This window comes from Anoplopoma fimbria, chromosome 7, assembly GCF_027596085.1.
Source record: "Anoplopoma fimbria isolate UVic2021 breed Golden Eagle Sablefish chromosome 7, Afim_UVic_2022, whole genome shotgun sequence".
NCBI lineage: Eukaryota > Metazoa > Chordata > Actinopteri > Perciformes > Anoplopomatidae > Anoplopoma > Anoplopoma fimbria.
This window is the reverse complement of record NC_072455.1, coordinates 17,275,537-17,288,712: the sequence shown is the minus strand read 5'-3', so window position 1 is coordinate 17,288,712 and position 13,176 is coordinate 17,275,537. Positions and strand designations below refer to the sequence as shown.

Genomic DNA, 13,176 nt, shown 5'->3' with positions numbered 1-13,176 from the left:
AATCAAAGCCCACTGCCCTTTATGATTAAAAACAGTGAAGTATATGAACAAATCTAAAGACCTGAAATTCACCCAGGAGCAAAATTTCATTTAATACTGTACATCCAACAGTCTTTTGTACAATGACCATAATACCATATAAATAACCTCAAACACTGCTCTCAGTGTAACCTCCCGAACAGTGTTTCAAAACAAAAATAAAAACATATTCATAGATGGTTTACTTTACAGAGAATATACATACATACATATGGTAAAATAAAATGCACTGAAAGCAGCATTTATCTTACGATAAAAGATATCGTCTAATGTTATACTCATGGTAAATATAGCTACCTGTGTGCTTCTGTAGACCAACCATCGATACTATGGTCCGATTTTGACATCAATACAATCTTTGTGTTGTCTCATTCTAGTTGGCAAGTAAACATGAACAAAGTTGTAAAGTTTTCTCATAGAGTTCTTATCTAATGCTTTATCTATGGTATATACAATTGAAAATGGTACAATGTATATTGTTTTTTCTCTAAATGCTTCTTTGAAAGAGCAAAAAGACAGACCACAATGGTTAACTAAGTCAGGAAGGAACCCTCTGGAATTGAGAGCCAGTCTGGAATGTAAAAACAGAGAGGGGGTGTGAAGTTACCTTAGATATTTTGTTCATTTTTTTGATGCTGTAAAAAGTCACAGTGATTTCACTTGGCAGTAAATAAAACAAGTCAAGGCTGCAACAGAGTGAGAGGCATCCTGTTTAAAATGCTTCATCACGAATCTCCCCCGATTTTTTATAATGTTGGAGGCTAATGCACTTCGCAGCACACGGTGTTCAGCAATTAGAAAGACATTCCAGAGATAAATGGTGGAGATCAACCTTGAAGTGAAGATGTTTTCTTTGTGAAAAATGAAACAGAAAACAACTTTTTCCCTCTCCTTTCTATTCATTTTCATTTAATAAAGTTTGAAGATTTATTTAATAAAATGTTCAAAAGGCAACTCATTCCAGAGGGTTCGCAACGTATTGCCGACTTCTACATGTGGCCCACAGTAATGAACAATATTGTATCTATGATCAAAAGTCTGCATAGCACACTGTACACAGTATGAGTCCAAGTTAGGCCAAGCTTAAGATGATGTTTTTTTCCAAAGCCTCCACAGTCCGCCAAAAGTTAAAGAACATTTTCGAAGAGGTGCATTGATCGCATGATGTTTTCATCCTGCGCAAGAGAAGAAAAATGTAATGAGAAAAAGCAAGTGTGCCAACAGCATTGAAAGAGATGCGTCGGGATATCCAGCTTACATTTTGGCAGCAGTCGATAAACTCGTCGATGGTTACCACTCCGTCTTTATTCTTGTCCATCTTCTGTTGGAGAAGGAGAGAAGGAGAGATGAAAAAACAGCCTCTTTACTGTGAGGGACATTTAGGGTGCAGGGAGTGCTGCCAAAGACACACTTGCCTGAAAGAATACTTCTACATGCTGACGAGGCGCCTCCTCTTTGAGGACGGGGTATGTGCATTTTCCCATCATGTCGTAGATGGCCTTCATGATGTCTAGCATTTCCTGCAACACACAGAAAAGGGTCAATCCACTGAAATTTACAAAAAACAAAATAATTCCTTATTAACACCTCTGAAGCCATGCAGATAACGTTAGTTTCATGTGCATGACATTTTGAGCTATAGAGATTTCTGCAGGTACTCCAATACAATTAAGGTGAATGGATATTGTTGTCCACAAAGATTTGGAACATTTGAACACCTTACTTGGCTCTAGGGAATGTAATGGATGTAAGTCAGCCCTCAATTTTGGTCCAGGTTGATAAAATAAATATCTCAATGAATATTTGATGGATTGCCATGTATACATTTTAAACCAAAGAGGATGAATCCTTATGAATATGACAAATTCCTAACATTTCCACTTGCACATTAACATTTTTGATTCAAATGCCTCCACAGCTATTGGATAGAGTTCAAATAAATTTGCTACCAACATTGACATCCACCTCAGGATAAATTGTAGTGAATTTGTTCCCCTCTTTCCATTTAGGGCCATCATTATTTCAAAACTAACGACCATGCCACCAGCCTGCACTTTGTGTTTAGTGCTAATAAACTAGTGTTAGCATGCTAACAAGCTAAACTAAGAAGCTAAGATGGTGAACATGGTAAACAGTACACCTGTTAAACATCAGCATACATGCATGTTAGCATCCTGATGTTTGCAAGAAAATGTTTTTGGTAATTTGGGTGAACTGACCCTTTAACAAAAGTCACTAAATCTTTTCCACATAAAAGGTAGATATTCAAGTTTTTCATACCTCTTTAGTGATATAGCCATCTTTATTGATGTCATACAGGTTGAAAGCCCAGTTGAGTTTTTCCTGGATCGTGCCACGCAGGAGGATAGAAAGGCCCATGACAAAATCCTGCAGTGAGAACAAAATTCACAGAGAATTGTATGAATACACAGATTCAAAAACTAGCTTTTTGTCAAAAAACATGTACTTAAAAACCTATAAGATAAACAAAAACATTTAGTAGAAATATTCACCATGCCCATTACACGTAGGTAGTATTTCAGCCAATTTCACGCATCAACATTTCTGCAAGGATATCATGTCAGGTATTTATTTGAAGGAATCACAAACACCTCGTTATTAAAGTTATTAACCGCCTCATAATCCGTGTTGGCCCTCAGGGAATCCTTCGTACTTTTGAACTGAATGGACTGCACATTAGCTCTGGTTTGGCATAATGACAGCTTTTCTCTCCTAATATATGCCCTTCATGAATATTAATCACATGTTCATAGCATCCCAAGTACACTGCTTGGGCTTATTCAAAATGATTGGGGTTGCAGATTACATAATGCCCCTGTGTAAAGCCTCAGGGGGGTTGCAGCGTTGAAACTTTAAAAATGTTCAGTTTGATGTAGTTTGTAGGAGACTTTTGTGATGGACAAGACAATACTTCTTTAGTTTATGAATAGAAATATGACATTACTTGGCTTACCTCAAAACTCACAGAGCCATTGTGATCTGTGTCAAATGCATTGAACAAGAAATGCGCATATGTCGAAGCATCTATGGAGAGAACGAATGAAATCAGAAAAAACATCTGCTGTGATGACAGCTCAATCATCAATAGCAGAAACACATACTGCAAAACACAACACGGTTCAAAGGAACGTCTTTTTTGTAGCTTTTATGGACAACTTCAAAGAATCTGAATTTAGTTTCATGTTGAGATAGAGGAACAATATGCTTAGCGCTAAAAGTTGTATCATTGTGATTCCTCTTTGGTGAACCATTAGATTTACTGGTCTGCCTTTCCTCTCTCTGAACAGATATATCAAAGAATCCTAATGTTTTCTCTGTTGTTCCTCGGGTGGAATCTTTGAATAATGATGAATTCAAACAGTGAGCAACTCCAGCCTGCATAAATACAAACTACTTTCTCCCTCTCTCACACATTTTCTTGGATGGAGGTTTAATTTAAAAGTACTCTGGACTTGGTGCAGTTTCTCTAAACATGAGTGAAAGCCAATTTGTGCCATTCTAACACACAGGAGGTAATAAGAAGCATCAACACAAGCTGCAAAAACAAAAACAGTAGGCTCACATGACACAAACCTCCTTGCGGGAAGAACTGTGCGTAGATGTCTTTAAAGGTTTCTTCGTTGACGATTCCGCTGGGGCATTCCTGAAAGACAAAATGGAATTGCACAGGCCATTCAGCATCTATGTTAAAGACTCCCTGTTTTGTTAAAGTCCTTGCCTTACATCTGAGTTAAGACATGCCAATCATGGTCCAATATACAACTTACACAAGAGTGATTGACACTTGGCACCCCCAGTGCACACTTTACTGAAAAGACAATTTTCAATGTAGAAAGAGACATCTTGAATCCAGTGGTTACGTTTGTAAAATGAGCAATGATTGATTCTATATTTTTAATTAGGGAGATGGAGTAGATGTTTTTTCTTATGAAAAAAAACCAAGACTAATTATTTGAATATGCCTTTAAACACTCCTAAAGGGGTTTTCAGCATTTAAGAGTCTGAACTAAAGTCAGCTTTTCAATGTGGCCAGTCATTTTAAAAAAGTATATTAAATTAGACGACTTAATAAAATATTTAAAGAGCACTTAGCAGCTACAAATCTTCTTTTTGGGTTTAACACACCTGCATTTTTCAAAAAGAGAGGGCAACATACTTTTTAATGTCAAATTAAATTCGTTGCTAGTTCATATCTGGATCATTTTATTCAACTGTCTATGATAGAAATATGCATTCAGAAGAGCAATATTTTATTCCTTCAAGGATACATGGTTTCATTTTCTTACTAAACCTTGACCGTTTCTCAGACGGTATGTAATAGGTAAAGGCTCATGTTCAGTTTGGTGGTATTTAAACTGAAAACCATCCAAGTCTCAATAGATATCCTGTCCACAGTCATTCAGTGTCACCCACCTGTGGTTGTCTGGTAGCAATCAGAAGTAAAGATGGAATACTCTTACATAACACCTCCAAGAAGGATGCTTTGGTCTCCTTTAAAAGAAAAGGGCCAACCGAAGACTCAGCGGATAACCTTGCTCTGGGCAGCGTGGTGATAAAGGCAACTAGTTTTGCAGGTTCAATTTCTGCTTGCTGTGAGGCTGCACACTGTGGCAGGATATTAAATCTCTGGAACAGAGGAAATTTTCCACCTATACAGGCAATTTCCAAACGGGAAGGCACATATGTCTCTGGGTTTTCTATACAAGACAATAAACCAGGTCTATAGTGGAGGTTGTTGCAGGAAAACAAAGATAAGGAACAGACGGGATGGAAACAATAACTTGAACAACTCTCTGATACAGCTTCAACAGAAATTGAACAGCCAGAAAATAAAGAAATATAGTTGTGCACTTCTGCATCTACATTTTCTATATCTTTGTGAAATTAAATGTTTGGATTTTAATAGAGTGGAGAGAGTTTGCTATGGCCAGTTATGTGCTCCATTTCACTGGGATAGTGGGATGTGGGAGACAAACCATTTTCCTAATGTGAGCAACACAGGGCACACTAGGTTTCCTCCCCCGTGACCATGTTTGATCAGCTGCGAATGGAAACAGAACAGTGGGGGTGAAAATATAAAAAGGAAACCTTTTCGTCTCCCTTCAAAAGGGCTCCTTGTGTTTCAAAAGGATGCTGCGAGGTTGTCTGCATGAATCCCCCGACACTCCTTCTGTTGTCTCACTGACCCAGTTACATATCTTGTGGGGGTTGAGGTGAGGTCAAGAAATTTGGGGGAAGTTAGAGAGACAGAATGAGCACAAGTCTGTCTCCATATTGTAGTTTGGCAGTCAGCGACCTGATTTAATGAAGTCAGAGAGCCTGTTGAGTGCATGATGCTGTTCATGTTTAACTAGCATATGATGCAGCTTTGTTAAAACTTTTCCATGGTGAACACACTGAGTAGTATTGGAATTATATTTGCGAATGTGGTATAAATTGACAAAACTATTCAAGCTGAAATACTTGATTTTGCCCTTTGTTTTGCAAAAAAACCCAAACCTAAAGTTTTTGCCTTCTTGCTGAGTGTTAGATTGGAATATTGATACCGCTCTGAGATAATTTGCAGCAAATTAGGGGTGAAACAATTCATTGAGAAGCATAGTAATTCAATTACTAAAAATCATTGATTTAAAAATGATTGCGGTGCCGCTAATCGATGGTGCACAGATTGAAACTAAGCTGGTAATGTTAGCTGTTAGCAGTCATTGGGCAGCACAGTCCTTCTCGGCAAAAAGACGGAGCTAACCGCTAACATTAACAGAGGTTGCATTAAGTTACATTATGAAGCATTCAAGCATTATTTAGTAAAAACTACTATTGGGCAATGGTAATTTATAACGTTATCATGATGTGTTCAAATGTAATTTAGTAGAATTATTTTTTTGTTGAGAAACTTCAAAAATGCAATCAAATATTTGCTTAACATTTGTATTGTGTCTCATGCAAATAACCATTATAGATGACAATAACAAATTAAAAGGATAACATTTCATATTATTTACGGTTCACCCTGACTTCAGTACAGCTTACTTTTTACCAGGGCGATGGTGAAATAGCTTGCCAGGAGCATTCAAACCTAGAATGTAATATGGCACTTAAATGCATTAAGTGTGTTAAGTTTTTACAGAGAATATTCAATATTAAGCAACAAAAATATAGAATTTTCTGAAAGGGAAACCGATTAGTTCCTTATTAATATTGTATATTTGCTTTGCTTTATGCTAAGCTAGGCTATTCTTCCTCCTATTAAACAGACAGATACGAGAGTGGTATTGATCTTTTCATCCAACTCTCAGCAACAAAGCGAATAAGAGTAAAAAACTTCTAAGTTTACTAAAGGAGTTGAATATATCGACTCTAAAAGCAAAGTTGCTCCACAGCATCTCTGTACATTGACATAGAGAAGTATTTATTTGTTGTTTTGTAGAGCTGTCAATTACAAAGTTGTTTATGATCCACAACACTGCAGTGAATGGGTTGTCAACATCAACCTTTTATTGAGGAAGTGCAAGGAGATGTCAAGTAATTAAGTACTTATAGTGGGGAGGGGGAGATTTTTCAAACATGTAATTTCACGTCGCTTGTGTGTGCATGCCTGTTTGTGTGTGTGTGTGTGTGTGTGTGTGTGTGTGTGTGTGTGTGTGTGTGTGTGTGTGTGTGTGTGTGTGTGTGTTTCAACACAGATGGGTAATTGCAGCTGTCAACACTAATAACACACTGTTCAAGTGAGATACTAATATACAACTGGCTGTGTTCCAACTAAGCTTCTTCTTCTAACCTTCTAAAAAAATGAAGTAAAATGAAGGGTCAGATAAACTGTGATTGTTGAACTACGTCTCACACTGAGGGCAGAATTCATCTGATCACATTTTATCGTCTCTTTTCAGCCTCACGATGACATGAGAGAGGGAGGCGGTTTTTCGATTGAGAATGAAGCCAGTGTGTTATCTAGTTATCATCACGTACAACGCTGTGCCCCTGCAATTCAATTTAAAGTTCAGTGAAATAGTTACACTCACTCTTTGCCTGAACTGCCTTAAGGTCCCGCCGGGATAGACTTTGATGTCGCTAAGCTAAAAGCCAGGACCTCATTCACACTGTTCTCTACATGAGTCAATAATATTGAGCTTTTGGGAATACGGTTTCCTTTTGATACATTTTTTCTCTGCATCAGTGAAGCACTGACAGATGAATAAATTACCCATTGAGGACACAATATTATTTACATTTTGATATATTACATCTACAATTAAGGGGAATCTAATTATAAGCATGGTAGGAATCTTTGATGTTAATGGCATTAACCAAGGTCAAACTTTCTTTTCTACTAGCATTGATTCTTTCAACTTTTAACACCCGCTACATTTCTTACCATGCAAGGTTATGGTCAAGGCACATTTATAGATGTTTATCCTTATATCTTATTGAGTTTTTCATATCTGTACATTTGTTTACCTGTAAATCAAACTGAAATGATGGGCAAAGAACTTTTTGCATAATTTAAATATTATGTTGTGTAGAATGATAACAAATGAGGGTGTTATTTTTCACTTGCCCTTGCATGTTGCTCCATTATAAACAGCGTTCATTGACAATCTCCGACGAAGTGAGAAGTCAGAAAATGTATTTGTCCTAATTTGACATGCTTGTAAAATCAGCTCATCCGTGATAATAAAATAACAAATACAATCTGTGAAATGCAAAACCAGCCAGGCATGAAATTCCTCTCCGAGACTCATGAAGGGATGCGGCAATAACCAGTGTGTGGATTGAAATAAGCTGTGAACAGAGGCATCATCACTGATGATATAGAAAAGATGAGATCTTAATCGAATGCCCAAGGCAGTGCCCCGGACTGTGAACTGTTAAAGCCCAGCAGATTCAGCCAGACGGGAGGACAATATTGTGTTATTTCCTGTAGTCTGAGGTCAAGGGATTTGTGACGCAATGGATTCTCTCATACCTTTAAGGTGACCTTTGCAGAAATCCCTCCCTAACAGCAAGACCCAGAGCTGGAGGTCTCGTTTTAGTCCCTACTAGACATATTGCTGGATCTAAGACAAAGCTCCACATTGACCATTTGTGTGTCAAGTGAATTTTGCAAAGTTTTCTGTCAGGACAAATTACCTCATCCTGCCTCCCATAGGCATCTGATTTGCTTTGAAACCCTAGACAACAAGGACAAACGGACACAATTCTCATCATGGGAACTAGGCCGGCTTCTATTAGTCTGTCTGGCCAAAAAAAGCTCTGCCAAAGTCACTGGGTTGCAGCAAGACAGGGATGAGCTACACTTTGGACTAAGTGATGAACAAAAGCAATTTAGTGGCTACCATAGTGCCATGACTCTCTCTCTCTCTTGGTCTAATTTGGACTCTTGCCCAACAACATCTGTCTAATTACACAACAGCGATGAAAAGCATAGAGTCTACAGCAGCTTATTTGAACATTTGGCAAATTAGCACTCAACACAAACTGCTGAGGATGATGGAGATGTAATACGATTCACAGATATTTGGTCAATTAGAGTATTGGACAAACTGACATTTTGGCCCGAAGGTGGCTAGATGAAAAAACAGGGGATCACCAAAGTTATATACGATTCATTGTGAGGGGAACATGAATGGTTGCACCAAATTCCATCGCTATCCATTCAATAGTTGCTGAAACATTTTACTCAAATGTCAACCTGACGATGGCCATAGAGGAAGGATTTTTCACTTTGATAAGGGAAACTTTGACCTAGGGCTTGATCAAAGTCTGTAGGATTCATCCTCTTGGCACCATGAAAGTCTGTACAAAATTGAATTGAATTGCATTCCATCCAATTGACTGAAGTGGACCAACCGACAGACCAACCAGCTGACTGACATTGCCCTTCTCGGAGTGATGCCACTGGTACAGCTAAAATTAAAATAAAAAACCCAGGAGGGTGCCTATAAACATATGCAAGATTCTTTCCCTCAGTGTTAAAGGAAGTCAGGCAGAGTGTGCAGCAAAAATTAAAGGCCTCATTAGTACACTGCTTACCTCTTAACTCGTACTCAAGTGGAAGTGGACTAATGGGCAGGCCTTGCAGGGATTTGGCTGGAGCACACTGCAGGCTCAACAGAAAACTTAAACCCCATAGGAATTCCTCTATCACAGGACTCTAGCTTTCCTCCTCGCTTTCATTGCCAGACAATCTGGGTTGAGTTAATTCTAGGTCATCTCATTACACCTCACACCAGAGGTGACAATGAAGTGATATGGGCTTCTCTGGAGGACTTTGACCTGATTGCTCATCAGTAATCTCACACAATGTGTTGGAGGTGTGAACTAATTATCCTTGGCACAGTGAACAATGTACAGAAAATTCAATTTTCTGTGGTGGGCTACATAACATTTAGTGCATGATGTAGATGATTCAGCAAAATGGCATTCAGCAGAGACTTGATTATAATTTATTGCTACACAAGCAGAGTGGACGCTGAATAGTGATTAGAACAAGAAGGAAGAGGAGCTGTCGAAAACTCAACACCCCTAAAGTTATGAAAAGGAATTAATCAAAAGAAATCAAAGGAAACCCTGTTTTTTATGTCAAGGAGAGATGTCCAGGAGAGAACAAAGCCCACTGAGCTGTACATTATGTATGGAGCTGAGGGTTAACGGTGGCCCCGTCACTCACATTTTTGAAGCCGCGGTAAAGGATCTGAAGTTCCTTGCGGGAGAAACGCGTCTGAGCTTCAAGCTGTTCCAGTCCCTCAGGGCGATGGCGGACTGTAGATAGCTCAAGCTCATCTTCAACGCTGTCTGGAGGGGAGGAGGAAGAAGGTCAGATGTGAGCAAATGCTGGTAATTCTTGGCAAATTAGCATGTTTGAGGCCAGAATTTAAGATATACCATTTCGCTTCCAAATATCAGCAGTAGCTCAACAAATAAACCTAGATATTTGCATCTTCTCTTTCCAAAATGTCACATTTTGGCATAGTGGGTCACAAATTATATACAACCTTCTTTTCAACAAAGAAAACCAATAGAAATGTGTCCACTTGAAAGGCCATTTTCTCGTTGTAATATCAGGTCCTTTTATTTGCAAATGTGACTTCACAAAACCCCCAAAATATTGAAATGCTGTAGTCTTCCTTACATCCAATACAGCATCAGAGATAATTAGTACTATTAAGGCTGGTGAGACTGTTTGAGGCTAGAATTTGAGATATCACATAACACTTACAAGTATCATCAATAGCTAAGCAAATAAGCCTAGATAATTGCATCTTCTTTTTCCAAAACAACACATTTTGGCATCAAATGGTCAGAAATTCTGTATAACCTTCTTGAAAACAAAGAAAATCCATCGAGGTGATTCCATTTGGAAGGGCATTTTCTCCTTGTTGTGTCAGGTCCTTTTATTTGCAAATGTCATTTCACAAAACCAAACAAAACTCGAAATGGCCTTTTCTGTCAGGAGAGATAATTAGTGCTATTGAGGCACCAGAACAAAGTGCTCGTGGCAGGGAGCCTCATGGACCCTGTGAAACTTTTTAATGGGCCTGTAATGATAGCAGATGCTGTCTGGGCCCTGTCACCGTCCGGCACTATCCTCCTAGCACAGCGTTTGACTTGTCTTGTTGGCACAGGGTCTCTCATATGTGTGACACAGTGTCTAAATGCCTCATTAGCTCAAAGGGTACTACTGTGGCCCACAGCCAAAAGGCCACGTCTTCTAACTGATCACTATTAACCTGCTACTAAGGTGCTAATGCTTAGTATTCATAGGTTGTGTTAACTGATACATTAAAAGGAAATAAGACAACTGTTTGATCGAGTTCTCATCATCAAATTAGTCCAGAATTATTAGGCATACAGCCTGCTGAGTATGTGTGTGATGAAAATATTCTGCAAAATGCAATTTGTGATAAAACAAATGTAGAAGCCCAAACATTATAATAGGAAACAGGGTTTGGGGAAAACATTAAGAAACTGTCTTATCTGTTATATAAATAAAATAAAAAATCTAATCAAATCACACATTCATCATCCATCCTTTGTTCTTATTGATCTGTAAAACCCAAATGTTCTTTGTGAATCAGAAAGCTTAAGCAACTATGTGTGACTTAAGCCTATATTGAGTGTGTGCCCCCCAAACAAAGAGAAAAACACAGAAAGGAAAAGCATCACAGACAACAACAAAAAAAAACCTCATCACAGAGAGAGACGCAGAGCCTTGGAAGAGCCACTTGCTTTGATTACTGGAGGATGGCTTTTTGGCTGTGGAGCATGGAAATAGCCTCATGAGTCGAGCTCTCACCCCGCGTTTGTGGACAATCTGAGGGTAACCTGGGAAATACAGCATTAGGTCTTACGGTTACCCAGGCGACTCACAGCCTCAGCACATTCTAGGAAAGTGGACATGCAAGAAGCAAGGGTCTATTAAAGTTCACATAGACAGACATAAGGCTGCTTCATAGGTGGTTCCTCAGGACAACAACACATTATTTTTGCACTGTTTTAGTTTGAAAGCTTTAGGTTTTAAAGGAACATGTGCTGTAAGCTTACCTTGCTGTTAATTTTGCATTTACAAAAGAGTTGCAAAAATATGAGCAAGATGAAAACAAGTTCAAGAGGAGTATTTCTCTTGTTTTACCATGTGTATCTACATGTAAAGCAGCAGCACAAGTTCAAGGCTGCCGAAATATGGTATCACTGCAAGTCACGTGCAATTAGTTCACTGGGTTACATTACTTATTAACAAGTCTCTTAGAACGTTGTAGGTCATCAGTGTAAATAATAAAAATAATGGAACATAGTGGTAATAATCACATCACTGAAAATAACATCATAAATCTGCAACCTGGTCTGGCCACATCATTTAAATCCAGTGGAAAATTACAGAATGGCTCAGTATAAAGCTACTGGGCAAGAGAAAAATGATACCCGAGGTTGTGTGTGTGAGTCATTCTACCTGTAGTAAGAGTACTACACTGAGAACATTGAGTTCACAAAGATCATTAAGGCAGGTACCAAGGCTGCAAATATAAAAAAAATAGTATATTCTACATTTCCTAGAAATATCAACAAGTAGAAAATACTGCAAAGACATCTATAAATCTATAGATCTACAGCCATGCTAGGGGCCTACTTAGGCAAAGCAGTGCTTTGGGCAACATGCTAATGTCAGCATGCTATGCTCACAAAGACAATGCTAACACGTGATGTTTAGCAGGTACAATGTTTACCATCCGAGTTTAGCATGTTAGCATAACATTTTCTAATCAACAAGTAAAGTTGACATTGATGGGAATGTCATTAGTTTACAGGTTACCAAAGTATTAAACCATTTAAAATAGATAATGGCCCTGGATTCAAATTTAAATGATTACCAAATAATTCTTCCTCTTGCCACAATGAGAGTCAACACAACATTTAATGGCAGTCCATCCAACAGTCCACCTCAAGGTAGCCGCTTACATGTCTAATAATTACATACCATTAATTTGTGATGTTACTTATGCTGTTCTATCATTCTGAACAGATGTTTCATATACACAAAAGTGATGTATGAAATATACTTCAATAATCTGTTAAATGACAATAAGCTTTGAGAAAATGTTCAAGAGTTAGGGTAGCTGAACCAAACGTGACCTAAAGCAAGATTTCAAAATCTTGACAAACACTGTTTCACCAAGCTGGCAAGGAACCCTGACAGAAAGGTTGCAACATTGAAATGGAAATACTGCATGGTCCGAGCCCTTTCTGTGCACTGTTAAACACTGTACAGATACTGAGCAGATGGCTAAAAGCTCTTTGCTCAGATCTAGCACAGGGTACACAATAAATATCATTATGGTGCACAACAAAGCTCTCATAAAAAGGCATGGTTGATTCTGGCAAGCCATGCTCTCAGATTAAGACCAGTTCATATTGCCCTTTATAATGACACAATAACTTTGAGATTTAGAGGATGAAGAGACGAAGTGAAGCTCCCATCTGTTCTTGTTACCTGCTCCCCACACACCTTCCTTCCTAAATGCGGGGAGGAGACGTCTGACTGTCTTCACTGAGGTTGAACTAGACAGATGTTGCTTTTCTTTCCAAGTGATATTGGTCTTGACAGCAAGTTTGCTTTATTAG

At 38.5% G+C, this 13,176-nt stretch overlaps 1 protein-coding gene across 3 annotated transcripts in view; it reads right to left on the bottom strand.

Moving 5' to 3' along the window:
* Positions 1-1,166: 1,166 nt before the first annotated feature.
* kcnip4a (potassium voltage-gated channel interacting protein 4a) overlaps positions 1,167-13,176 on the bottom strand; it is a 110,022-nt gene continuing 98,012 nt past the window's right edge. For all 3 annotated transcript variants that reach the window (XM_054601199.1, XM_054601201.1, XM_054601200.1), the window contains exons 2-8: positions 9,728-9,852; positions 3,634-3,703; positions 3,014-3,084; positions 2,320-2,427; positions 1,455-1,559; positions 1,298-1,360; positions 1,167-1,214 (exon numbers count right to left, since the gene is read on the bottom strand). In XM_054601199.1, coding sequence (XP_054457174.1) covers positions 1,167-1,214; positions 1,298-1,360; positions 1,455-1,559; positions 2,320-2,427; positions 3,014-3,084; positions 3,634-3,703; positions 9,728-9,852 — 590 coding nt within the window. The remainder of the gene's footprint in view (positions 1,215-1,297; positions 1,361-1,454; positions 1,560-2,319; positions 2,428-3,013; positions 3,085-3,633; positions 3,704-9,727; positions 9,853-13,176) is intronic.